This window comes from Tenrec ecaudatus, chromosome 3, assembly GCF_050624435.1.
Source record: "Tenrec ecaudatus isolate mTenEca1 chromosome 3, mTenEca1.hap1, whole genome shotgun sequence".
Taxonomy (NCBI): Eukaryota; Metazoa; Chordata; class Mammalia; order Afrosoricida; family Tenrecidae; genus Tenrec; species Tenrec ecaudatus.
Genome location: NC_134532.1, coordinates 155,747,468 through 155,775,173, shown reverse-complemented (window position 1 = coordinate 155,775,173; position 27,706 = coordinate 155,747,468). Strand labels below are relative to the sequence as shown.

At 41.2% G+C, this 27,706-nt stretch overlaps 1 protein-coding gene and 1 pseudogene across 2 annotated transcripts in view; one reads left to right on the top strand and one right to left on the bottom strand.

Moving 5' to 3' along the window:
- Nucleotides 1-11,497, bottom strand: part of GNRHR (gonadotropin releasing hormone receptor) — a 28,877-nt gene extending 17,380 nt beyond the window's left edge. For both annotated transcript variants that reach the window (XM_075544943.1, XM_075544944.1), the window contains exon 1: nucleotides 10,976-11,497. In XM_075544943.1, coding sequence (XP_075401058.1) covers nucleotides 10,976-11,497 — 522 coding nt within the window. The remainder of the gene's footprint in view (nucleotides 1-10,975) is intronic.
- A 1,911-nt stretch (nucleotides 11,498-13,408) lies between these two features.
- On the top strand, nucleotides 13,409-26,792 carry LOC142442431 (protein FAM136A pseudogene; annotated as a pseudogene).
- The last annotated feature ends 914 nt before the right edge of the window (nucleotides 26,793-27,706 follow it).

Here is a 27,706-nt window from a genome sequence, read left to right as displayed (position 1 = left end):
AGAGGAACAGCTGTGAGAATGGCACAGGACCTGACAGCGTTTCTTGCGGCCATGCAGCAGGTCGCTAGGGTTTGGAACTGACACTATGGCAACGAACAACAACAGCAACAATTGTTGATGGTGGAATGTGATATATCATTGTTGCTTTTGATTTACATTTCCCAGAAGGCTAGTGATCAAGGGTATTTCCTCATGTGCTTGTTAGCCATTTGAGTGCATCCCTGGCAAATTGTATACTCATGTCTTTAGCTTACTTTTAAATTGGATTATTTTTTTATTGTGGTGGTATAGAATTCTACAGATTTTAGTAATTAATCCTTTACTCATTGTGTATTGCTAAATCTTTTATCCAGTCCCTGGTGACCCAAGCCATGTGCTCTAGAAAACTGGGCTACATAATCTGTCTTTTAAAGGTGCACAGTATCCTCCATAGTGCACACCAGAAGGATCCGATTTGGAAAGTCTACTAGAGAAACATTGCCTTAAACTAAGATTTAATGAACTGACATACTTCCTTGGATTTAAGACTAAAGACTTTTTCCTTGTCTTTGGGCTCTCATTTGATTAAGTTTTTTGATGTTCTTATCTGTTTTATTTTAATAGATCCCAGTCATACCCCTTGCTTCCCGGTGTGTATGCTTCCTTTATTATATTTAGTATTCCTGTAATAGGGCCTTTAAGTTTATCCTAATTACAAGTGGAAAGTCAAAGGAAATAAAGGAAAGAGCTAGGAGGAAAAGGGCATTTATAGAGGCCTAAATAAAGGTATGTACGTATGTAAATATATTTATATATGAGGATGGGGAAATAGATCTATGTGCATATATTTATAGGTTTAGTATTAATGTAGCAGAAGGACACTGGGCCTCTACTCAAGTGCTCCTTCAATGCAAGAATACTTTGTTCTATTAAATTGGCATTCTATGATGCTCACCTTCCCGACACAATTGCTGAAGACAAAGAGGGTGAATAAGCAAATATGGTGAAGAAAGCTGATGGTGCCCGGCTAGCAAAAGATGTAGCATTTGGGGTTTTAAAGGATTGAAGGTAAACAAGTGGCCATCTATCTCAGAAGCAACAAAGCCCACATGGAAGAAGTACACCAGCCTGTGCTATCACGGGGTGTCAAAGGGATCAGGTATCAGGCATCATCAGAACAAAAAAATCATATCATTGTGAATGAAGGGGGAAGTGCAAAGTGGAGACCCAAAGCCCATTTGTAGGCCACTGGACATCCCCTTATAGGAAGGTCTTGGGGAGGAGACAAGCTAGTCAGGGTGCAATGTAGCAACGATGAAACATACAACTTTCCTCTAGTTCCTAAATGCTTCTCTCCCCCCCATTATCATGATCCCAATTCTACCTTACAAATCTCACTAGACCAGAGAATGTGCACTGGTACCGATAGGAACTGGAAACACAAGGAATCCAGGACAGATGATCCCTTCAGGACCATTGGTGAGAGTGGTGATACTGGGAGGGTGGAGGAAGGGTGGGATGGAAAGGAGGGACCGATTACAAGGATCTACATATAACCTCCTCCCTGGGGGATGGACAACAGAAAAGGGGGTAAAGGGAGATGTCAGACAGGGCAAGATATGACAAAATGATGAGGGCAATGATTTTACAATGTGCTTTACACAATTGATGTATGTGTGGATTGTGATAAGAGTTGGATGAACCCCTAATGAAACAATAAAAAAAGTTTGTCCTAATTGTTTCATGTATGATCCTTACAGTCTCAGGTATTTTCTTTAGGTCTCTGATCTATCTTGAGTTTGTTTTTGTGCATGAGGTATGGGTCCTGTGTCATTCTTATGTGGAAGTAGATCCAGTTTTTCTAGCCCTGTTTGTTGAAGAGAGTGTCTCTTTCCCATTTAATTTTTTAACAATTTATTATGGGCTCATACAACTCTTATCACCGTCCATACATATACATACATCAATTGTATAAAGCACATCTGTACATTCTTTTCCCTGATCATTTTTTCTCCTCTTTTCTTTTTTTACATTTTATTAGGGACTCATACAACTCTTATCACAATCCATACATATACATACATCAATTGTATAAAGCACACCCATACATTCCCTGCCCCAATCAATCTCAAAGCATTTGCTCTCCACTTAAGCCCTTTGCATCAGGTCCTCTTTTTTTTTCCCCTCACTCCCCTATCCCCCCACCCTCATGTGCCCTTGGTAAATTATACATCGTTATTTTGTCATATCTTGCCCTATCCGGAGTCTCCCTTCCCCCCTTCTCTGCTGTCCCTCTCCCAGGGAAGAGGTCACATGTGGATCCTTGTAATCAGTTCCCCCTTTCCAACCCACTCACCCTCCACTCTCCCAGCATCGCCCCTAACACCCTTGGTCCTGAAGGTATCATCCACCCTGGATTCCCTGTACCTCCAGCCCTCATATGTACCAGTGTACAGCCTCTGTCCTATCCAGCCCTGCAGCCATTTAATGTTTTTGTTGTTCTTCTTCTTTTTTGAAATCAGGAGCTTGTAAGTGGATGCAAATCAAAACAACCATGAGATACCACCTACACCCCTGAGGCTAGCCCAGATCAGCAAAGCAGAGAGCAACAAGTGTTGGAGGGGCCATGGTGAAATAGGAACCCTCCTCCACTATGGTGGTCGTGTAGATTTGTACAGCCACTGTGGAAAACAATCTGGTGATACTTAAAGAAAATGGAAATTGATCTATCTTATGACCCAACCATCCCTCTTCTGGGTATATTCCCGGTGGAAGCAGCAAATAAAACATGACTAGTCATATGTGCTCCAATGTTTATTGTGGGACAATTCATAATCACAAATACTTGGAAACAGCCTAAGTTTCCATCGATAGATGAGTGGATTAGTAAACTTTGGCACATACACACAATGGAGTACTATGCAGCACTGAAAAGCATGATGAGCACATGAAACATGTTATTTCATGAGAAGAGCTGGAAGGAATTATGTTAAGCGAGGTAAGCCAGACCCAAAGGGACAGGTATAACATGAGTCTCCTGAGGTGAGTACAATCAGCATGACAGAAATAGAAGGATAAACATCCATCCCACAATAAACTGGGGGAAGCATAGATAGTTGGAGGGAGGGCAGGCCACACCTAGGGAGGTATATGAGAGCCCAGCATAAAGAAGGGGAAATGGGGCAGGAGAGGGAGAACTGGGATGGGGAGAATCCGAGTGGATGGTATTGGGGGGAACAGCGCACTAACCCACCTGGGGGAGAGTATTGGTTGTGTCCCCACAGATCTGGAATATGCATACGGACCCCACCATGACTTACCAAACTAGGAGGGCAACGAAAGTACGGAGGATTACTCAAAGAGACTGGACCATATGCTGGCCCAATCCAGAATTAGCCTGACCCCCACATTCGAAGGGAGTACTACAGAAAATGAAAATAGATCGTCTGATGTGGGAAAGGAACTGACCTACCACACCATACCCAGAAGGAAGCTGAAACAAAGGAAGGAGGAAGGACGGAGTGGAGTACACCTGGGCCCACCAAGCTCAGAAGATGATAGCCCGGCTCGAAGGACCCATTGTACAGAGAGGACCATACAGCTGGCCACACTGCGAGATGCGACATTCTGCACTGACCCATGGCCCTATACCGGAGAGCACTTGAGACACAGTGGGGGATGTGTGACTGATCTGACTCCACCACACTGAGGCAAACACTGGGGGCGTGCAATGGAGCAGCGGGGGCAGCAGAGCCAGGAGGTTCCAAGGGAGTATAAAGGATGGACTTTGGGGCCAGGACGTGGCATCCCACAAGACTCATCCAGAAAACACTCCTAAAGGCCAACAAACAGACCTTGAGCTACTAACAAATTTTTCTCTTTTTTTGCTAATTTTTTTTTTAACCTTGTAAATTTTGTATGTAAGTGACTTTTCTGCCTATCAGCATGTCGGTGTTGCTGCTGTCTATGCCATGTTCTTATGTGCCACTTGGGTGCTGTCAAAGCCATCTGCATTTGTATGCACATATTAACATATCAGCAGGTCCATTTAGATAAGATAGGCTGGACAAACAATGAGAGAAGAAAATAATGGGACCAATGGTCCCTGAGGGACATGAGAGAGTGGGAGGTAGGGGAAGGGAGGAGGTGTTGGCCAACACAGGGACAAGGGAACAACAAGTGGTTCAAAACCAGTGGAGGGAGGGGATGGGAGGACTGGTAGGGAGTGACCAAGGGCAAGGTAACTGAGAGGAATTACTGAAACCAGAATGAAGGCGGAACATGGTAGTGGGACAGGAGGGAAGCATAAGGAAATAGAGGAAAGGAGTAGGAGACAAAGGGCAAACAGAGAAGCCAAAATACAGACATGTACATATGTAAGTATATTTATGATTATGGGGAAAATAGACCTATGTGCATATATTTATAGGTTCGGTAGTAGGGTAGCAGGTGGACATTGGGCCTCCTCACGCACACTTCCTCAATACAACAGCACCTTGCCCAGCTAAACGGTCATTCCATGCATGATAGCCACCTTCCAGACATGATCACTGAAGACAGACGTGTATATAAGCAAATGTGGTGAAGAAAGCTGATGGTGCCCGGCTATCAAAAAGATATAGCGTCTGGGCTCTTAAAGACTTGAAGGCAAACAAGCGCCCATCTAGCTCGGGGGCAACAAAGCCCACAGAGAAGTAGCATACAGCCTAAGCAAATACAAGGTGTTGAACGGACCAGGTAGCAGACACCAAGGAACAAAAACCATCAATGTGTGATCACCTTCCTCACATGAATGCTGAAGACGAATGTGTGCATTAGCAAGTGTGGTGAAGAAGGCTGATGGTGCCCGGCTATTGAGAGATATAGCGTCCGGGGACTTAAAGGCTTGAAAGTAAACAAGCAGCCATCTAGCCCAGAAGCAACAAAGCCCACATGAAGCAGCACACCAACATGTGTGATCATGAATGGCAGAGGGGACCAGGTCTCAAACAACAAAGGCAGGGGGGAAAAAATCATATCACCATGAATGAGGGGGAGTGCGTGATGAGGATCCAATGCCCATCTGTAGACAGCTGGACATCCCTTGCAGAGGGGTAGTGGGGAGGAGATGAGTCACTGAGGGTTCAGTGTAGCAACAATGAAACTCAAAACCTTCCTCTAGTTCTTGAAGCTTCCTCCTCCCCAATTATCATGATCCCAATTCTGCCTTGTGAACCTGGTTAGACCAGAGGATGCACAGAGGTACAGTAAGGATCCGGAAACACAGGGAATCTAGGACGCACGAACCCCTCAGGACCAGCGGTGGGAGTGGTGACACCGGGAGGGAAGGGGGTGTAGAAAGGGAGAACCAATCTTGGGGATCTACATGTAACCTCCTCTCTGGGAGATGGGCAGTGGGAAGGTGGGTGAGGGGAGACGCCAGGCAGAGTAAGATAAGATAAAATAATTATTTATAAACTATTAAGGGTGCAGGGGGAAGGGGGAGCAGAGAGGGAGGGGGAGGGGAAAATGTAAAACGAGCTGATTCCAGGAACCCAAGTGGAAGGCGAATTTTGAGATTGATGAGGGCAATGAATGTATAAGGGTGCTTTACTCAATTGATGTATGTATGGATTGTGATAAGAGTCCCAATAAAAAGATTTATTAAATAAAAAAAGAAATCAAATGACATGATATTGGGAAAATCTGATGCATAAACACTCCTATAAGTGTCAAAGAAAAAAGATGTCACTTTGGGAATTAAGACTCACCTGAGCCAAGCCTTGGTATTTTTAAGAGGGGCACAATGAATCAGAACCTACTTAAAGGCAGCTAGCAACAACATACATATATGTAAACTGGTTTCTTTCAATAGTCATTGAGTCGCTGTGAAGTGCATCTTATACTTCTTCCTTTAATACCAGTGGTTCTTTCTCATCTGTTACCTCCTGAAATGATTAACCACTTCTTTTTGGTAGCAAGGCTCTCTGTACACTTCCATCTTCTTAGATATTTTGCGTATCATCTCCCTCCAGTGGAATACTTCAGTATTGCAATTCAAGGATAGAATTTTTTTTCTTCAATTTTCAACCTGAAAGATGCTGGTTGTGTTTTTTCCCTTTTGGTTTTTTAACTCCAAGTCTTTTTCACTTTTTATCATAATATTTTATTTTGATTTCTTTAACTGTGCTTTAAAATATTCTTTTCTGTTCTGTTCTTTCATTAAACAATGTTTCCTGCTCCTGTACCGTACTCATAATCACCAGCATGTGTGAGCCCACCATTGTAACTATTGTGCTTGGTCCATTTGCTTGAGATCTCCCATGTACTCATTGGCCCTAGACTCTACCAATCATGCAGTCCCCTAATGACTGACCCCTTTAGATGAATTGGACAGTGCCTTATTGTCATCTCTATGTTTTCATTGTGTAATTTCCCTTTCTTCCTAATCTGTTGTATTTAAAAACTTTTTGAAGCCTAGTTCACCATAGGTGGCTCTGCTGGGTGTTTGAAATACCCAGACATGGCTTCCAACACCATAGCACTACAAAAATATGTCTGGTGGGGCAGACAGTATTATATAAATTTTAGCTATTTAAAAAATAAAAATTAGAGTCATAATTATGAATATGGATGCATATTTATTTATTTATTGTTGTTGGTAGGTGGCATTGAATCAGCTCTGACCCATAGTGACCTTATGCACAACAGGACAAAACGCTGCACGGTCCTGTGCCATCCTCACAATTGCTCCTATGTCTGAGCCCATTGATGCAGCCACTGTTCAATCCTTCATGTCAAGGGCCTTCCTCTTTTTTGTCTCCCCTCCACTTTATCAAACCTGATGTCCTTCTCCAGAGACTGGTCCCTCCTGATAACATGTCCAAAGTATGTGAGATGAAGTTTCACCATCCTTGCCCCCAAGGTGCACTCTGGCCTTATTTCTTTATTACTGATCGGTTTGTCCCTTTAGCAATCCGTGGGACATTCAGTATCCTTCTCCAATACCCCAACCCAATTGTGTCGATTCTTCGATGATGTTTCTTATTAAATGTTCAACTCTGACATGCATATGATGCAACTGAAAATACCGTGTGTCAGTTTGTCATACTTTGTGGCTTATGTGTTGCTGAATGCTGGAAGCTGTCTCACTGGATTTCAAATGGTAGCAGGGTCACCCACAGTGAGCAGGTTTCAGCTGAGCTTCCAGACTAAGAACAGACAATGAAGGACTTAACTCCCCACTTCGGAAGAAAAAGCCTCTGAAAAGTTTATGCATAGCTTCGAAGCAGTTTATTTATTTATATATTTATAAGAGTTTAACACAATTTTTCCCCCTGATGCTTCTTATCCATCCATTTTTTGTCTTAAAATTCTCTCACTTTCCTTCCTTAACCTTCTACAGGAAAAAAGCAAAACTGTGGTATTATGTAGTGGTCATTGCTCTGTTCTTGAGTTAAATTGATATATTGACATCTCCAATTATTAGATGGTAATCTTAAACTTGTTATTAACAGTCCAAGTCTTAGTTTTTTATGTACAAAATCATGATAATAAATATCCCTAATTTGGGGGATTGTTGAGAGGATTACATTAAAAAAAGCATGTAAAACACTCAGCACCATTCCCGGCACATATACGAGTATATGTCTACAATTATCTATTACTTTTGTCATCATTATTGTTGTTGCTACATTATAACACAGGGCCCAGCAGATTGTACTCATGTGTTAAATATATACTGAATTTAAACTACTTACCAAGTAGAGAAATGCTTTCTTTCCTGTAAATTCTCTCTGTGTCAAGGCAAGCCCCTATGCATGTTCAGACCACACATCTCTACACTAAAGACTAAAGGGGTGAATCATCTGTCTTGCTGCCAGACTCCTCTAACTACAGGGTTTAAAAGGTATGGATGTTTAATGTTCTGTATGAGCACAGAAAAGCTAATGGGATGAACTCTCTCTGTCTATCACGTGCTTCTTTAGAATCGGTGTGGTCGTAAATTACCCTCACTGGAAGCCATGTGATTTTCAATTAGATATGGACACAGCTGATTCAGAAAACGTTTTCTCCTCACTCTTCAGCATGCAAATACTAGCCTAAGCTCAGATACTCTTTCGGATCTGCTCCCTGGGCATGCATGCTGTGTGTTCTGTTTCTTTAATTTTAATACTACTTTTGAAAATATGTCATTAGTACTTTTTTTTGCTTCGGCATAAATAGCTTTCAGGGCTAATAGGATAATTTTGTGACTAGGATGTAGATTGCCCATATTTACTTACTAGTCAGAATGAATCATATAATTTGGAGTAATTAAATAATCAAGTTTTGTTAATTTTTAATAAATGGGCAGTGGTTTGTGTTGCAGATCATTTTTATATTCAATGGCCTGCCAGTAGCTTGCCTGGCCCCACCATTTTTTGTGCCCTCTCACTTGTAGAACAGTACACTCCCATTCACAGAAGTTAGCATTTGTCTACCTTCTCGCCGATTCCTTCCTCTTCCCTTTCTTTTCTTCCCACCTCTGTTTCTGATGATATAAAACCTTTTTCTTATTTTTTTTCTTTTATTAGTATGCGCTCAAACAATAGTTGTCCTTTTGTGATTACTAACTTCACTCAGTATAATGGTTTTCAAATCCATCCATTCCATGAAGTGCTTCACGATTTCATCGTTATTTTCTAGTGACAGGTACTATTATTAATTGTGTGTGTACCAAAGTTTATCCATTCTTTCACAATTGGGCATTTATGGTATGTTCTGCGATGAACATCAGTGTGCATGTATCGCGCTGTGCGAGGCCCTTCTCTTCCTGGTTGCTTGAGGAAGCACTGTGATGGTTTCTACGGTGGCTGTACACTTTCACATCCCTCCAGCAGTGTATGGGGCCTCCAAGCTCTGGATTTCTATTGTGTTATTAATCTTTTTCTTGTTGTGCTTTCCTTATTCTGGGTCTCTTTCTTTTCCACATGAAGTTGGTAATTAGTTTTTACTTTTCTTTAATGAATAATGCTGGGAAGGGGGAATCGATAACAGTGATGGATGTATAACCATCTCCCCCACCCCTGGGGGACAAACAACACAGATGTAGGTGAAGAGATACAGCGGGTGGTGTAAGATATGAAATAATAATTATATATAATTTATCAAGGGTTCATGAAGGTGGGAGGGAAGGGAGGGAAGGATAAAAGAGGAGCTGATAATAAGAGCTGAAATAATTTTGAAAATGATGATGTGATATATGTACAAGTTTGCTTGATATAATTGAGTTATGGATTGTTATATATCTGTAAGAGTCCCCAATAAAATGATTAAAAAACCTTTTTAAGAAAAGAAGAAAGACAATGTTTTGAAATTGTTGATGGCAATATTTATATATATCTGCTCAATATAATGGATGTATGGACTGCTATAATATATGTAATAACCCTCAATAAATTATTTATTAATAATAATTTCTAAAAGCTAGAGGCAAGAAATATAACAAACCGAGCAATGCTGGGTTCTGGAATGGAATTACATTACATTTGTAGATTGCTTTGGGTGCTATTGACATTTTCATAATGTTCTCTTCCTACCATTAACTTGGGACATTTTTCCATTTATGTAGGTCCATGGTTAGATTTATTCTGTGGCTATTGTAAATACTATTGTTTTCTTGATTTCCTCTTTGGAGCGCTCTTACTATACAGGAATCTGATTGCTTTTTGTATGTTCATCTTGTAACCCTGGTGGGGCCGGGGTTATGAGTTGAGCTGCGATCTGCTTGCATGACATCTGGAAACCACCAGAAAGCAGCCCGGCAGGAGAGAGACTGGGCTTTCTGTGGCAGTAAAGAGTTAGAGTCTCAGAAACCCACAGGGGTCACTAGGAGACAGCACTGACTCATTGGCAGTGAGTTTTTATTTATTTGCTTAGTAGGGTCTACAGAAATATTCTTCATGAAAAAAAAAATCACTTGATTGCTTGCACAGGACTTACAAGGACCTTAAAGTGCTGATATGAATCTCAGAATTTCCCTGGCTTTCAATGTTTTCTGTAATTTAAATATGTAATATCTCCCATTCATTCATTTATCCAAACAATATTAAATTTATATTTTCTAGGTATTTTATCAAGTCCAATAGATACCAATTAATGTGACTACAACAACGATACCACTATTTATCTATAAGTCATGGTGGCAAAGTCAGTCAGGCAAACATACATAAAGTTAAGAAATTTCGTGACAAATAACTGATAGGCGATGAGAGTGTATAGCTGTGTAAGTGACACAGAATGGAGCAGTGTTTTGTTTTGTTGTACGAAGGGTCACTCTGATTAGGAGTCTATCTAATGGCACTTCGCCAAACAGCATGAGGGATAAGAAAACTGCGTGACCGAGTAGAACTATCCCATTGGGTTTCTTGGCAGTGCTTTGTTTGTTACTATTCAAAAATTGTATTTTAAGTTTTGCTGACATTTAATTCTCATACCATAAATTCAATAGTATTGAAAATAATATTAATGGCAACTAGTTACTGGTTTTAACTACAGTGACAGACTTCTTAGCATCCAGTCAAAAAGTTGCAGGTTAAATAGATTGTCACTACTTTCTACCTGTGCAAATTCCAGAGCTCTTAAAATGTTCTCTTAATTAACAATTAAATTTATATCCACCAAGCAAAAAGGGAACAGATGGAAGAAAATATTAAGAGGTAAAATTTGAGAAAACTACTTTAAGATTTACTTTGTATTGTAAATTACCCTAGACATTCACAATATATTAATTCAAAACAAGAGCTATCTGAGATATATAGTCCCTCCATTAGATAGACAAAAGATCTGAAACCCAGAGAAGTTTGGTACTTTCCCCAAGATAACACAACAGAGCCTGGATTTCTCTACTCTTTCTGACTTCTAGTTCCCAGTATCTGAAAAATAATACGATGATGCCATTGACAAGACATTTACTCAAGTTTATCTAGAAACGCTGTGGTCTCCATATCGTGACAAATCAAAAAATCATGTTTACCTGTGGTCCAGCAAAGACACTACTGAGGATCCAGGCCAGGCTGATCATGGATTGCCGGAGCGTACTGTAGCTTTTCATAGCTATGGGCCGCGTGATGGCCAGGGAGCGGTCCAGGCTGATGACCGCCATCATAAAGGCTGGGGCGTACATCGAGAAGAGCTTGAGGTAGCTGAGGACTTTGCAGAGGGCCTCTCCAGCATACCACTGCACGGTAATGTTCCAGAGCCCGTCCAGGGGCATGACAATCAGAGTCTCCAAGAGGTTGGCTAAGGTCAGATGTTTTAAAAGCACCTTCATTCTTGAGAGCTTTTTCCCTTTCTCTCTTTTTTGAGTCCATTTCTGAAGTTTCAACAGGAAGGAGGCATTGAAAGTTGCGGAAAGTAGAAAGAGGAAGAAAGTAACTGTCACTCGGATTTTACCAGACAAGGTCAGGGTGGGGAGGTTGCCCTGCATCAATGGGATGCTGTTGTTGATGACTGAACAGTGATTTTGATTCTGTTCAGGAGAGGCACTGATTGCCATAGTTCCCTGTTGATAGAATGTCTGGACTCTTGTATTTCTAGTGATTCTGATTTATTGTAGTCAAATCCAGAGTCCTCTTTTATTTCTGCCTTCTTTGGTGAAAACGTCACAGGTTTGGATTTATGTCAAATATTTTTTCTGAGTTAGTTTGGACTCCATGTAAAAGATCAAGGCAAACTTGTTTTGAGGGCTTGTAATCCGGAGTGCTAAAATAGATCATGCTAGAGACCTTCTGAGGGCCAAATGTAACTGTAGTACCTCAGCAGATGGCCTGGTTTTCACAACATTTTTCCTAAGTGAAGAAAGACAGTAGAAACCTAATTTGCTAATGGCATTATGGAAATAAATTTAATTAAGAGATTGTTTTCCTAAAAACTCTTAAGTGCCAAATAAATGTATGCAAAATAATAATGAAAAAGAAAACTTAAAACGTTCATTTAAAAGCTGCTATCTTAACACATTGATTTCTCAAAAACATTTCTTTGTTTTCTTTTGCAGATACACAATAAGCATGGTTTAAAACAGTTTTATTGAAAGAATTTACATATCACACAATTCAATGATCTAAGTATATTAAAAAGAGTTATGCAATTGCCACCACCATCAGTTTTAGAACATTTTTATTTCTTGTACTCCTTGTTATTAACTCCCCATTTCCCGTCAACTTCCCTTGCCATAACCCTAAGGACATATTAAACCAGTTACTGTCTCTATCGATTTATCCATCCTAGATTTCATATAGAAGAACACTTACAAAAACAAAAACTAAAAACCCCAACAACAGGAACAAAAAATGAAGAATAAAACTCCATAAAAATAAGCAGGCAATATTAAAAACTAGAACACATTTAAAATGGGTCAAAAAGGAGAACAAATGATAGGGTACTAAGTTTTAGCCATGGTCCACTTTCTAACGCATCCTGTCTGAGAGCAGGGTTATTCACACCTCCGCTTTGTAGTTCGGGAGGATTCACACGAGGCTCGATCCGTGTGAGAATCCTGTAAATGGCGTTTAGGCTTTCACTGTCATCGATAGCCCTTTGAAAACTGGATGCTCTGAATTTAAGTTGTAATCCTGTTCCCTCCCTCAATTCTTGAACTTTAATTTTTACAACCATTGGATCACACAGGTTCATATGCTTCTTGCATGTGGACTTAACTGACACCTCACTTAGATGGCTACTTGCTTCAAGACAAGCCTTTGAGGGTCCGGAGGCTAGTCTTTCTGATAGCCGGTCACCGTGTGATTTTTTTTTTAACCACACTTTTCTCTAGCATTCATAACTTTGAAGATCTCTACATGAGGTCAAGTATCAAGTAGGACCAGGTGAGAATAACTAATTGTATTTTAGATCAGGGCTATGATTAAGTGTTTTCTTTGGGTTTGGCTATGGAGTTTTGATGTCCTGGTAATGTTTAGGTTGTGTTTTCTAGAGAAGCAAACCACCAAGGTCTGCGTGTGTTCGTATCGAGAATGAGATTTATATAAAGATGACTTACACACATGTAGAAATAGCTAAGGCAAGCATGGTTCAACTCAGCCTTCCCTTGACTGGTGAACAGGAAGCAGAATGCAAAGGCAGAGGCAGTGGAAGGCACAGTTGGATGCGCATGCTCCAAAGCCCGATGCTGGTGGATGTGAGGTCCAAAGTCGGCCCAAGGAATCTACCATTGACAGTCTGCTGATGGCTCCTGGGATGGGCAGGTGAGGCAACCGGAGACTGAAGAATTGGAGGCAAATGCGGTTCTGGGATAAAAGGGGCCAAAGAGGATTCGACTCTGCTCCATCTCTTTCTCTTATACTGAAAAGTTCATGACACCCAGGAGGCGTCATCAGGCTAGGACACAATTTTTAGGTTGAGCCCTTACTCGAGTGTCTAGTTGACATAATCCCTACCCATCACAGGCGACATGGATGTGGACAGGTATGTGCCCCCAGGGGAGCAGAAAGAAAATCTAATGAAACAGAAAACATGGTTAGGTGAGTGTGCCTGCGTCTGCCTGCTTGCCAGTGTCTGCTGGGTGGGGGGTGGGGGGCTGAGAGTATCTGCAGGGGGCGGGTTGCATGGGAAGAAGTAAGAGGCAACACAGAGAAAAGAATGAGCAAAATTATCCTAAAACAGAAAGAAATAACAAGTGAAAAATAAATTTGCTGTTTTCTTGGGAAGTTCTGATCCTTTGGCAAGGTCGGTATGTGCAGACATAAGCTGTATGTGGGAGGGGGCCATGAGGCACAAGGGGGCCAAAGAATGAAGAAACAGATTAAAAAAAAGAATAATGAAGAAACAAAAAACAAAAGCAAATTTTAATGGGAGTAAAAGTGTCGCTTGGGTAGTGAGGAGATCTGAACCATGCGCTCTGCGATCCAGGGCGGCCCCCAGAGGCAGTGAGACACGATGATTGGCTGGGCGGGTTGGAACAGCATCAGGGAAGGACCAGCATGTTAGGTGAGCGCATGCGCAGAGAATTGCTTTGAGTCTTTGGTCAATGATGACGGGGAGTCAGGAACCACAAGCAGGAATTGCTGATATATAACCCTGAGAAACTTCGCTGTACTTAGCTTCTAACTTGTTTTTCTGGATTTCGGTGAGTGCAGGGCTTCTCTGGTATTTGCTGAGCAGATATAATCATGCTTGCTAAATGGAAGCTATATTCCTGAGGTTGCTTATACACAAGAAACATTTCAGCACTAGACAAATATTTCCACTTTGAAACCATTCTCTACAAAATACCAAAAGCTTACACATTAACAATTAAATCAGTTTGCTTGAAAATACAAAGTTGACTACATTTAAAGTAACCAATAAATCAAATTATCAGATTATCCAAGTTTAACATAGAATAAAAATGACTAATCATTATTCCTGAGGTTACGACCCTTAAAACCTGGAAGTCAACTCACTTTTGGTCTATCAAGTAAGCAGTGCTAACTATGAGGCATGGGAGGAATTACTGCTCAGAATAATAAACAACATGGAACTCAAATGGCCACATTTAACAATAAGACAGTCTAGAAAGCAGGAAGGAATCAGAAAGAAGAAAAAATGGATATAGGGATTTTAGAGATGAAGTGGGAGGAGTGATCTTACATTGAAGAGATTACAACCAATCATGTCATGCAATCAAATGTGCATAAACTGTGTGGAAAATGAATTAGCTCTGTCAACTTTCACTCAAATAAAATATTTTAAAAATTCAACATTTTCTCCTGTAAACAGTAACAGTCTCAGAGGCCCACATGGAGCAGTTCACCTCTCCTACAGGGTCACTCTGAGTCATAAGTGACCCGATGCCAGTTGCGTTTGAGTTTAGTCTGAACTGACTGGACAGCACACTAATGAGCTCCTTAAAAACCTAGGTTATGTCTTATTCACCTTTGTATCAATTGTAATTTTCTTGTTAGCATATTTTCATACACCAAAGTTTAAAATTTTTGATATAGTCCAAATTATTTACCTTTTCTTTTATGTGAGCTTTTAGTGTCATATGTAAGAATCCATTGCCAAAAGTATGATCTTCAAGCTTTATCCATATGTTTTCTTTTAAGATTTTTGTGGTATTTGTTCTTATAATTTCATCAGTTATCCACTTCCCCCTATTCTGTTGAGCCTCTCATCTTTCCCCAGTGGAAGGCTGATGGGTTTGAGCTGCTGAACTTGGAGTGTGGCTCAAGCAATGCTTAACCTATTGCGTCACCAGGGCTGGAGAGATGGAAAGCTAGATGGAAGACAAGTTGAAAAACAATAGCTTCATATTTTGAGACTTTTGTTTAATGAAAATGGTTATGGTTTTTGCAGTAATACTTTTGGACATACCCTCATATATATATTATTATATTTTCAATACATTACTTTACCAAAACCCAATAGTGTCTAGGATGACTGTGATGCTAAAAGGAGAATGTTTACGTAGGTTGCCTCGAATATTTGAAGAAAGAATGTGGACTGGTAGTTATGAGAAAATATTTGCAAAAAAAAATTTAGGGAGGTAAGGGTCAAATTCTAAAAGCCATACAAATTTGTCCAAACAATGCTAAATTATATATAGTGACCAAAATGGAAGATTCATTCTCAGTTTTGTTAGTATATCTTATTTGGAGAATCACATCTTGAAACTTTGTCATACTTTTACTTCAGCATAAATATATCACAATTAGATGGTATAAAATTATATTTGAAAATTTATGGAAACTTTTGAAGGTCAAATGAAGAAAAATAAATAAACTATATAAAACACACCCTCAATATTATGAATGAAAACGTTGGAATTTACTCATTGGTACCTAAAAACAATAGCATTGCTTGACTGAAAGGATCTCAGGGAGTGGATTACATTCCAGGGTTGAAAGATGTCTAAAGGCCATAGTGTCAGGAGTTTTAACAGTGTATCAGACCAGTAAGTGCTCTTTTCCATGGTTTTGCTTTTTGTTCTACATTTTCCTTCCACTCGCTCCAACACCTTCTGTTATAGTCTTAACCAGAGCAGTTGGTAGCGGTAGCCTGTTGGAGGTTGTGGTTCTCATGACTCATTAGTCCTGTGGACTAATCTTTTTTGTTTGATTTTTTTTCGCTGTTCTATGCTCTGGATTGGAAGAGATGACCTCTGTGAGCTTTAAAAAGACCCCAGTTCTACCTACTAACGTAGGTTGTAAAGCACTATCTTTATGAAATATATTATGTCAACTGACCTTGATATACCCAGTACTATGGTCATAAGTACAAGGGATTTAGTCCCTTGAGGAATTTGGTTATGGTTGAAAACGTCACATAATTTTGTCCCCTGCAATACTCTAGTAAATACCTGGATATATTTGCAAAACATACAAAACATATTCTCTGCCAACCTATATTTGTCCTTGTATATATTCTCACTTGCCATTACACAGACAATGGAAAAGCTTAATATCATTTTCCAAAACTAAGCTGCGGGGGGGGGGGCCTGTGGAATAGTTAATTAATTGCTCCTATGTAAAATCAGGATAAAGATGAAGAAAATTAAAATAAGTCCACAGGAGCCAAAATATGACCTTGAATCTATCCCACTTGAATTTTAAGAACATCTCAAAACTGATAAATTGAACGCGAATGAAAGAAGACCTGATGAACTCTGGGATGATATGAACAACTTCTTGCTGCAAATGCAAATTAATTCAAGGTCAGCAGGTAAGATGGCAAGCTGCTAACAAGTCTCATATGGCAGGTGGCTGACTTAAATGCAAAGAACCACAGGTCAGATGACAGGTCAGATGATGCAGGATACAGACCCAACACAAAAGAAAGTTATTCCAGAGCATTCACATATATTGAAAGCAGGCAACACCCCTGAGGAAACTTGCTTTCAATTGATTGGTTGCTCATAGCAAATTTAATTATGGAGGCGTTTGTATTATATTAGACCTTATAATGGGGATTAGCTTAACTGCCTGAAAACGGAGCAGAGGACACATCTGACCTCCTCTGGCTACACAATCAAGAAAGAGAATCTAACTCCACACAAAGTCAAGGCTAATTGCCACAAGGCAAAGGTCAGCTATGCCTCCACACTCTATCTTTAAAAAAAATCATTTTATTAGGGACTCATACGCCTCCCATCACAATCCTTGCATACATCAATTGTGTAAAGCACATTTGCACATTCATTGCCCTCATCATTCTCAAAACATGTGCTCTCCATCCAAGCCCCTCGAATCAGCTCCTCATTTTATCCCCTCCCTCCCCCTTCCCCCATGAACCCCTGATAATTTATAAATTATTATTTTGTCATATCTTGCTCTGTCCCACGTCTCCCTTCCCCACTTTTCTGTTGTATGTCCCCCAGGGAGGAGGTCACATGCAGATCCCTGAAATAGGTTCCCCCTTTCCAGTCCACCCTCCCTATCCCCTCCCAGTATCACCACTCACACCAATGGTCCCGAGAGGATCATCCGCCCTGGCTTCCCTGTGTTTCCAGTTCCCACCTGCAGCAGTATACCTCCTTTGGTCTAGTTAGGCTTGCAAGGTAGGATTCAGATCATGACAGTGGGAGTGGGGGCAGTGGTGGTAGGAAGGAAGCATTTAGGAACTAGAGGAAAGTTGTATTTTTGATCGTTGCTATGTCACACCTTGACTGTCTCATCTCCTTCTCAAGACCCTTCTGTAATGGGATCTCCAGTGGCCGAAAAATGGGCTTTGGGTCTCCACTCCACACTGCCCTGCTCATTCGCTATGGTAAGGTTTTTGTTCTGATGATGCCTGATACCTGATCCCTTGACAACTTGTGATCACACAGGCTGGTGTGCTTCTTCCATGTGGGCTTTGTTGCTTCTGAGCTAGATGGCCACTTGCTTACCTTTAAGCCTTTAAGACCCAAATGCTATACTTTTTGATAGCCGGGCACCATCAGCTTTCTTCGCTACATTTGCTTATGCACCAATTTGTCTTCAGCGATCATATCAGGGAGGTGAGCACAAAATGATATGATTGTTTTTGTTCTTTGATGCCTGATAATTGATCCCTTCAGCTCCTCGTGGTCACACAGGCTGGTGTGCTTCTTCTATGTGGGCTTTATTGCTTCTGAGCTAGATGGCCGCTTGTTTACCTTCAAATCTTTAAGACCTCAGATGCTATCTCTTCTGATAGGTGGGCACCATCAGCTTTCTTCACCACATTTAGTTGTTCACCCACTTTGTCTTCAGTGGTTGTGTTGGGGGGGTGAGCATCATAGAATGCCAATTTAATAGAAGAAAGTATTTTTGCATTGAGGGAGTACTTGAGTGGAGGTCCAATGTCCCTCTGCTACCTTAATACTAACCTTATAAATATATGCACATAGATCTATTTCTCCATCCTCATGTATAAATATACTTGCATATGTACATGTCTTTATCTAGACCTCTATAAATGCCCCCTTCCTCCCAACTCTTTCCTCTATTTCCTTTGACTTCCATCCTGTAGCACTATCATGCTCAGTCCCCACCAGGGTTTCAACAATTCCTCTTAGTTGCATTATCCTTGATCATGCCCAACCAGGCCTCCCACACCCTTCTCACCACACATTTGGATTGCTTGTTGTTCCCTTGTCCCTGGGTTTATTAACACCACTACCTTTCCCCCAACCTCCCCATCTCCCATGTCCCCACGGAACTATTGGTCCCGTTGTTTTCGCCTCCAATTGTTCATCCAGCCTATCTTATTTAGACAGACCTGTGGAGATAGTAACATGCACAGAAACAAGACAGAGCACAACCAAGCAAAAATATATAACAAAACAACAACAAACCAATGACAAAAACAAAACACAGCAAGAAAGAAAAGCTTGTAGTTAGTTCAAGGATTGTTTGTTGGCCTTTAGAAGTGTTTTCCAGTCCAGTCTGTTAGAACACCATGCCCTGACCCCAAAGTCAACCTTCAGCTTTCCCTGGGGACCTCACTGCTCCATTCCCTTGCTGTTCTGTTGCACCCCCTTAAAGTTTTGCCTCGGTGAGGCGGATCTGATCGGGTGCAATTCCCTCACTGTGTCTCTGGTGTTGTCGCCTCTAGGCTTTGGGTCAGTGAGGGATGTCGTGTCTTATAGTGGGATCAGCCACTGGATGTTCTAATTGGGAACATCGACCTCCTGGCCTGGTGGGCCATGATGCACTCCACTCTCTCCTCCTCCCCCTTCATCTGCTCCCGTGTGCTCTGATCAGATATGTCCCTCTTCCAGAGCTGTAGATTGAGTGCCATTCTTTGATATAAATTCTCTAAGGGGAGGGGCAGAGGTCCCCTTAGTAGTTGGGGTTGGGGATGGCCCCTCAGACCTCTCCACTGCTTCCCTACTCCATGCCGGCAAGTTGCATTCACACCTTGGGGCACTGGGTTGAAGTCTGGTCCCTCTCTCCCTGTGGAGACACAAATAATACCCTCCCCTTGGGTGGGTCAGTGCCTTGTGCCCCCACTACCCTTTACCCTTTACTTTTTAAGAATTATTATTATTTTTTCCCTTTCCCCATCTCCTTTTTTAGTTGTATACCATGTGTATCTCTGTATTTGGTCTGGTCCCTGCTATATTACCTGGTCCTCACCCCAGGACTATTTGTACACCACAGCTTTTTCCCTATGCCCCATTTGCCTTTTTTTTTTTTTTTAAAGCTTCCCTCAGCAGCCTTTCAAGTCTTTCTATTTTTAAGTCAATGCTATCTTTAGGTCTGTTTTCTCTTTTTTCCCCTCTGGGTGAGGTTCTATGTGGTGGTCTCTTATGTATGCTTGGTGAGTGTTGTTCTTCTGCCCATACTGGGTCGGGAAGGATCTTTTTTAGGGCTGGGTTTCTTCTAATATATTCTTTGTGTTTTTCCTTATCTGGGAAGACTCCTACTTCTCCATCTATTTTGATCGATAATTTGGCTGGGTAGAGTATTCTTGGGGTTGCATTGTTTTCCTTCAATTTTTTTGAATATGTTACTCCACTCTCTCCTCTTCTTCATAGTTTCTGCTGATAGGTCTGAGCATATTATTATTTGGGAACCTTTATATGTGATTGCTTGTTTTTCCCTTGCTGCTCTCATGATTTTCTCCTTTTCCTCAAAGTTGGATAATTTAACTATTATGTGCCTTGGTGACTTCTTATTGGGATTCAGTCTTGCTGGGGTTCTTTCAGCCTACTGAATGGTTGCCTGTTTTTCATTTACTAAGCTGGGGAAGCTTTCTTCCAAGAATTCTCTCACTATTGTTGCAGATGACTTCTTTATTGTGTCTTCCTCTGGTAAACCAACAATTCTAATGTTGTTCCGCTTCATAGCATCAGACATAGCTCTTAAGTTTTCTTCAGCTTCTCTGATGATCTTATTAGATTTTTGTTCATGTTTGTTAAATTCTGCTTGGCTGTCCTCCAAGTCACCGATGAGGTTCTCTGGTTCATGAGTGTGCTACTGTTTTTTGTTATCTCCTCCTTAAGTTCCTGTATTTCTCTTTGATTTATGGCTTTTACCTCTTCTATCATGTCATCCTTTTTCTGTTTTGTTTCCCTCATATCCTCTATGACTCCTCTGTGCATGTCATTATGTTCAGGACATCTTTTGGCATGGCCTTTTGTTTCTCCCGTTTTTTCATTGAGGTCCTTGGGGCTGATGGCTCTGTGCGTTGTGTTGTTTTAGATGAGCCAAGTGCCATTTATCTGGGAGTCAAAGAGCACTGGCTCTCTCTGGGAGACTTGTAGGAGTGCTTGTTTGAACTACCTACAGCTTATTTCACTGTGGAATTAACCTACCACTTTATCCTCTGTGGCTTCCCTCTCAGAGGAGTGACCCAGAAGGGTTGTCTGCTTGTGGTTTTGTGGATGTTGGGCAGAGTTCCTGCAGCAGCTTGAAGTGTTGAGGAGTGTTGGCAGAGCTGCCTTATGCCCCCAGGCACACAGGCAGGAATTGCCCAGTAAGAAGTTGAGCAGAGTATCCCCTGGTAGGAGTCAGCAGGGCTTTTCTCAGCCTAGCTAGCTACACAAGGTGGACTCACCTAGCTGGGTGTGGTGCAAGTGTAAATGTCCTAGGCTAAGGGGAGTGGTCTGGAGGTTAGCAGTAGTATGTGAGAGACGAAGAAAGAGGCAAAGAGGAGACAAAAAAGTTAAAAAGCAAGCCCAATGAGCCTGAGGATTTTATTTTTTTATCTCCCTAGCCAGCTAGAGTATACTCAAATGTAATTGTCTCTCACAGTCACTGGGCTGCAGCTCTTTGCCATTTAAAGCTGACTCTTGCTACAGTGGGTCTTTGTTATGCTAAAAGCCGCCAGGCTCCTTAGCTGAGTCTGGCATTCCTAAGTTAGGTTGCTTCTTTTTTTTTATTTTTTAAATTTTTATTTATTTATTTAATCTTTTTATTGGGGCTCATAAGGCTCTTATCACAGTCTGTACATACATCAATTGAGCAAAGCACCCTTATACATTCATTGCAATTGTCATTCTCATAATTCACCTTCCACTTGGGTTCCTGGAATCAGCTCGGTTTCCCTTTTTTTTCCCCCCATCCCCCTCCCTCCCCGATCCCACCCCAGGTCCCTTGATAGTTTATAAATAATTATTATATCTTATCTTACACTCCCCGGCATCTCCCCTCACCTGCCTCCCCATTGCCCATCTCCCAGAGAGGAGGTTACACATAGATCTCCGAGATCGGTTCTCCCTTTCTACACCCCCTTCCCTCCTGGTGTTGCCACTCCCACCGCTGGTGTTGAGGGGTTCGTCTGTCCTAGATTTCCTGTGCCTCCAGATCCCCACTGCACCGCTGTACATCCTCTGGTATAACCAGGTCCGCATGTGTTAAGGGCCTCCTCCTATGTGCTCCTTGGAGCTGAGCAACCAGACTTGGGTTTGAGTTTTAAACTAATAATATATATTTCACCACCCCTTTAAAAAAAATTGCTTGTGATGTGCTCTGATTTGGGGCCTGTCAGGCAGGCCCCCAGAGGTGGAGATCCAGCTTATTAGGGGGATTGCTTCCTTCTCAGCCAATTGGAACTAAATTTTCTACCTGGACTCCCAACTTTCCTCTTATTTTCTCCCACATCCCGATCTTCCTAAGGTAACACAATATTTTTTCTTTTACTCTAAATTATGGCTACCCCACCACTCCCCTGGCCGTGGGCTCAAGGCAGCCAACCATGTGGAGAGCTCCGGTGTGAGGTTCCACTCGTGTCTGGGATTCTGTCCCCTCTCAGGTGTCTGCCGGCAGGAATCGATATTCCCGGCAAGGGCACAGCTGCAGCCTGCGGACTCACCAAAGCACTTTAAAGCGTTCTTGGTTTGCTTTATGAGTGGAAATTCCACACAAAAACGGGTTCAGGAGAAACCCTGGTACCCTAGTTCTAATTTCAGGACTCCACCTCCCTGTTTCCTTCGCCTTACCTCCCAATTTTCTGGTCTGACAGCAGGAGCTCCGGAGGGATGAGTCCTATCTGATTGTCATTTTCTCCCCCTCTCCACTCTATCTTTCTTTACCTATTCTGATACACCATTCACTCCTCCCACAACACTCTATTTTTCTGGGTTCAATAATTAATTGCAATAGCCACACAGAACTTACTGACATAGCTCACATTTTGGTGGAGTTTATTAGGGCAGCTGACATATTATCAAGTCAGGATCAATAAACAGTAAGGACACAGTCTCTGGTACAGTACCTTTCCACTTGTCCATCAGCCAAGTCTCTCTGGTTCTCAGTTATGAGGTCTATTGGCCTTTGGTCTCCATGGACCAGGAAGCCCACCTTCTGCTTGGTCTCAGTTTCTTAGTCTCAGTGTTGCTCCTCTGCTCTGTCTCATAGTCCCTTTGTCATGGCCTCAGATTGTAGTGAGGTATGGCTTCTGACACTTCAGACAGGGATTTCAAATGTACTTTGCTGGTGTCTCTTGAGGGTTCCAGGACTTTTCTCTCTGCTTCCAATATAGAGGAATGGCTTTGACGGAAGTGTAGTTTTTGTCTTTTAGCAGACAATATCCCAAAGGAAACAGATGGTGGCAACTTGCGAAATATCCTCTACTAAGGTGGGAACTCAGAATAGATCCTGCCTTAATCTTGTAACAAAAAGCTCTCTTCAAAATGGGACAATAACCATGTCATATATCACTTCCCATTTTTCTCCAAGTCTATTTATATATTTTGGAGATGTTTTTAAAATGTGCATATGTGTTTGTTTCTTTTAAAAGGTCCAAGTGAGGTAGTTTTTCTTCTGCTTTTCTGTATTTCTAGTTATCTTTAATAGACTGTTTATGCCATAGTTTAAGGTCCCTAAATTTTCCCTTATTTTTTTCTTTGATGATCTTTATAGTTTCAGGTTTCACATTTATGTCTTTGATTCACATTGAATTAGTTTTTGTACATGGTGTGACATAGGCATCTTATTTCGGTTTTCTCCCCCCCCCCTCTGTTTATACATAATCTCATCTATTTATTTATTAAACATTTTGTCAGGGGCTCATACAACTCTTCTCACAATATAAGACTATCTCTTCTCTCATTTAATGGTCTTAAGAACATCTTTCATGAAGAAAAGGAAAAGTAATGAAAAAGTCAGGAAAGAGAGAAGATCAAAGTGAATGTTAGAAGAGACCCTGAAACTTACTCTGAATCACAGAGAGGCTAAAGCACGTGGAAGAAATGATGAAAGTAAATGACTGAACAGAAAATTTCAAAGTGCAGCCTGAGAACAGAGTGAAATATTATAATATGTTCACAGACCTAGAGTTAGATAACCCCAAAGGAAGAACAGATCTGAAACTGAAAGAATTAAATAAAAAAAACCCAAAAAACTTGAGTAGCTGATAAAGCACTGGAAACATTTACTCATCTATGCCAGAAAATTTGGAAGACAGCTACTTTGCCTACTGACTAGAAGAGATTATTTGTACCCACTCCCCAAAATAGTGACTCAGCAGAATATTTAAATTATAGAATAATATCATCAATGTCACATGAAAGTCAAATTTTTCTGAAGAACCCTCTCAGCAGTACATTGACCGAGAGTGGCTAGAAATTCAGTCTGGATTCAGAAGAGGACATAAAACAAGGAATATCATTGCTTATGTCAGATGGAACTTGTATTGAAAGCAGAGGATGCTAGAAATAGGTTTACTTGTGTTTTATTGACTATACCAAGGCATTTTACTGTGTGCATTGGAACAAATTACAGATACCTTTGAGAAGAATGAAAATTCCAGAACACTTCATTGTGCTCATGCAGAACTGTACATGAACCGAGAGGCAGTTGTGCAAACAGAACTAGGCATACTGAATGCTTTAAAATCAGGAAAGGGGCGTGTCAGGGTTGCATCTTCTCACCATACTTAACCAATCTGTATGATGAGCTAAGAACCAGAGAAGCTTGATTATATGAAGACTAAGGTGGCATCAGGATTAGAGCCTTCAGTATGGATTACAACTCAATCGGAAGAAAACCAACATTTTCAACTGGACCAAGGGTAACATTATGCTAAACAGAGAAAATAGTGAAATTGTCAAGGATTTTGTCTTTCTTGGACCCAACATCAATGCTCATAGAAGCAGCAGTCTAGCAGTCAAGTGATGCATTGCATTGGGCAAATCTGCTGCACAAGATCTCTTTAAATTGTTGAAAGAAAATATGTTACTTTGAGGATTAAGGTGCACTTGACCCAAGCCATTGTATTTTTTCATTGCCTCACATGCATGTTAAAGTTGGACATTGAATAAGGAACCAAAGAAGAATCAATATCTTTGAATTAAGGTGCTGACATAGAATATTGAAAGTACCTATGTGGTAGTTACATAATTTCATGTCAACTTCATATATAGAAGTGTAGGGGTGGAGTCAAGCCTGTCAATCAGGTCACAGCCTGATGTACCTCCTTGTTGGTATGATCCTCTCATAAGAAGGATCCTCAGAACCTCCCCACCCCTCCCTGCTTTTATCTTCCTGTTGGTGAGCCACATTAGCTGACAGAGACCTGTTGTGCTTTCGTGGCCACTGGATACCCAAATTTTTTCACCCACTGGTCTGTAATCTTTCCTCATTTTTCATCTTTGCATGTGGCTACATGAGTCTCAAGAGGGACTTATGTACTAGCATTGGACCTAAGTTGGGCTGGGCTGGGATGTTTGCTTGGTATAAAATTACTTCTTGATTTAAAGCTCTCTCTTACACTCATGTCTGAGTGTCTCTGGATTTGCTTCTTTAGTCAACCCAGTCTAACACAACCATGTATTGCCAAAGGAATGAACAAATCTATCTTGAAAGAAGTACAACCAAAATGCTCCTTAGAGGCAAGGATGGCAAGACTCTGTCTTACATCCTTTGCACATTCTGTCAGGAAAGATCAGCCTCTGGCGAAGGACATTATGCAGTGAAAAGAGGATGGATGCACTTCAACAAGATGGATCAACAGAGTGTCTGCATTGATAGGAGGATGACAACGGACTAGGCAGTGTTTCATTCGATTGTAAGTAGGCCCACTATGAGTCAGGATCTAACAGCAATAATGTGCCACGTTGAGCCAATCAGCTACCGCCTTGGGACTTTCATTTTTAACAGGAGCCAGTAGGAGAAGGGCTTTAATTTTATTTGGGGCTATTAGTTTAGCCTTAAAGATAATCTAGTTGTCAACTCATGAGCTTATTTTTACCAGTTCCTCCTTAAATAAAGACAGAAGAAAGGTTAAGATAGGACAGAGAGACATCATTTGAGCCCTAAATTGTGTCAAATGTAGATGCCTGAACGTTTTAGTTAAACATAGAAATGTATCACATATGTTTGAATATTTTAAAGACAATAGAATAAGTAGCTTATTTTACTAATTCATCCATAAAACTTATTAACAATGTGATATTTTAGGTTACTATAGTAGGTAGATTTTAAATTATAACTGCATCACTTGATACCATAAAGTCTTTAGGAGTGTGGACTCAGGAATCAGGTGGTCTGAGTTGAAGCTCATCTCAGTCCTTACCATCGTTCAGGTCTTATGCACATTTTTTGTACCTCAGTTTCGTTGCCTATAAAATTGAGATACGAAGGGAACATCCTCATTGGCGTGTTGTGAACTTTTAATACGGAGTACTTGGAACAGTGCTCAGCACACAGCAAGGGCCCAGTCTCTATTGTCGATTGTTATTAATTCAGTTTGGAGGTCCCTGAAAACAAGGATATCATAATGAAGATCATTAGTAGTAGCTGTACGATTGGTTATCAGTGATGAAAAGAATAAATTCTTACAGAGTTGGGAGTGGACTGGAGGACTGCAGTCTGAGAAAGCACTCTAGTGAAATAATATTTTGGATAAAAGCCCAATAACTTGGTGATTTCACAGGTAGGCATGAAGAAAGGCAGGGCAAGAACGACCTGTGCCCTCATTCAGGAAAAAGAAGAAGCTTTCGTAAAGGCTGCAAGGCAGGCTCACCATTTGAGAAGCTGCAGCAGCTCCATGTGCAGAAGGCGGTGGACACCATGGTGAAGAATTTGGAGAGAGGGGACATTCGGGAGATTCAGGGCATCACATTCTGTGTAACGCCAGCTGTTGTGATGACAGTCTGGCCTCCGTGCCGCGAGTGCACCAGTGAGCTTGTTGCCACACACCAGGGCCACAAGCCCAGATGCTGGTGAACTAGCCCACTAGAGAGGTTTCAGGTCTGTGTGGCCTGGCGAACTGCAATACACTGCAATGACAAAGTCAACGACTCAGTCGATGCACGGGGGCAGCAACTGCAGGCAAAGCAGCAACGGGAGAGCTGCATGATCAAATGGGTGGTTGATCACAGCACCCACCTCATTCCACCCATGACCAAGAAGACGAAAGAGTCTCTCCCAGGCACTGCAAAATAAAAGGCAGTGTGAGTGGCCATGGGGAATAAGGGCAGGAACTGATATAAAAAGAAGAAAGGGAATTTGTGTCTTCTAAGTGAATTTTATCAATGAAAAAAAAAAGAGGGATGGCAGCAAGTTTAGGGAAGGTGTCACCTGGCTCTGAACCATCGCTTGTAACTTTTGATGTGCAGGAAGCAAAGTGGAGGAAACTGGTGCTAAGATTTGAGTTGGAAATATTATGAGAGTTAAAAGGAGACTAAATTGTATGTGGTAGGTCCTTGTCTTCGCAGTGAGCATCTCCCTTCGTGTATCAAGCCAGAGCTGGACCCAAGTCACCAGATTTTCCTTAGTTTACAGGTACCAACAGGCTGGCAAGTTCTTCCAAACTGTCTGCTATCTGGTGGAGTTTTTAGGAAAAAAATTCATGTTTCTTGTCAACCTCCTATTTATAAGAAGGGTAGTCATATATTGCAGAACAAAATCCATGAGAGCACTAATTTAGAACTGAAAAATAGATATCTAAGTCTTTGTTTTGGTTGGTTTGGTTTTATATACAAGGGACTGGAGTTGATTCAGATGTCAAGTTGGGAGACAGAGTAGTTTGGATAAGAACTTTAAAAAATATTTTATTGGGAGTTAATATAGATCTGATGTCATTCCATTGTTCAATCACATCAAGCATTACTGCACTACTTTCAGTTTTAATACATTATTTTCCTTCCTGAACTTTTAAACATTGGCTCCCATTAATCACTCCCACCCAGGCCTTCCCTTCCTAAACCCTCATTCTACTTGCTATCCTTCCCTCCTGGGTTAAGAACTTTGAAAGATTGTTTGGGCCGTCATCTGGCTGCCAAAATGTTGTGTTCTTGATATTCTCACACAGTGAGCTTTTCAGCATCAAGACTATGCAAACCCCCGAGAGAGTGTCT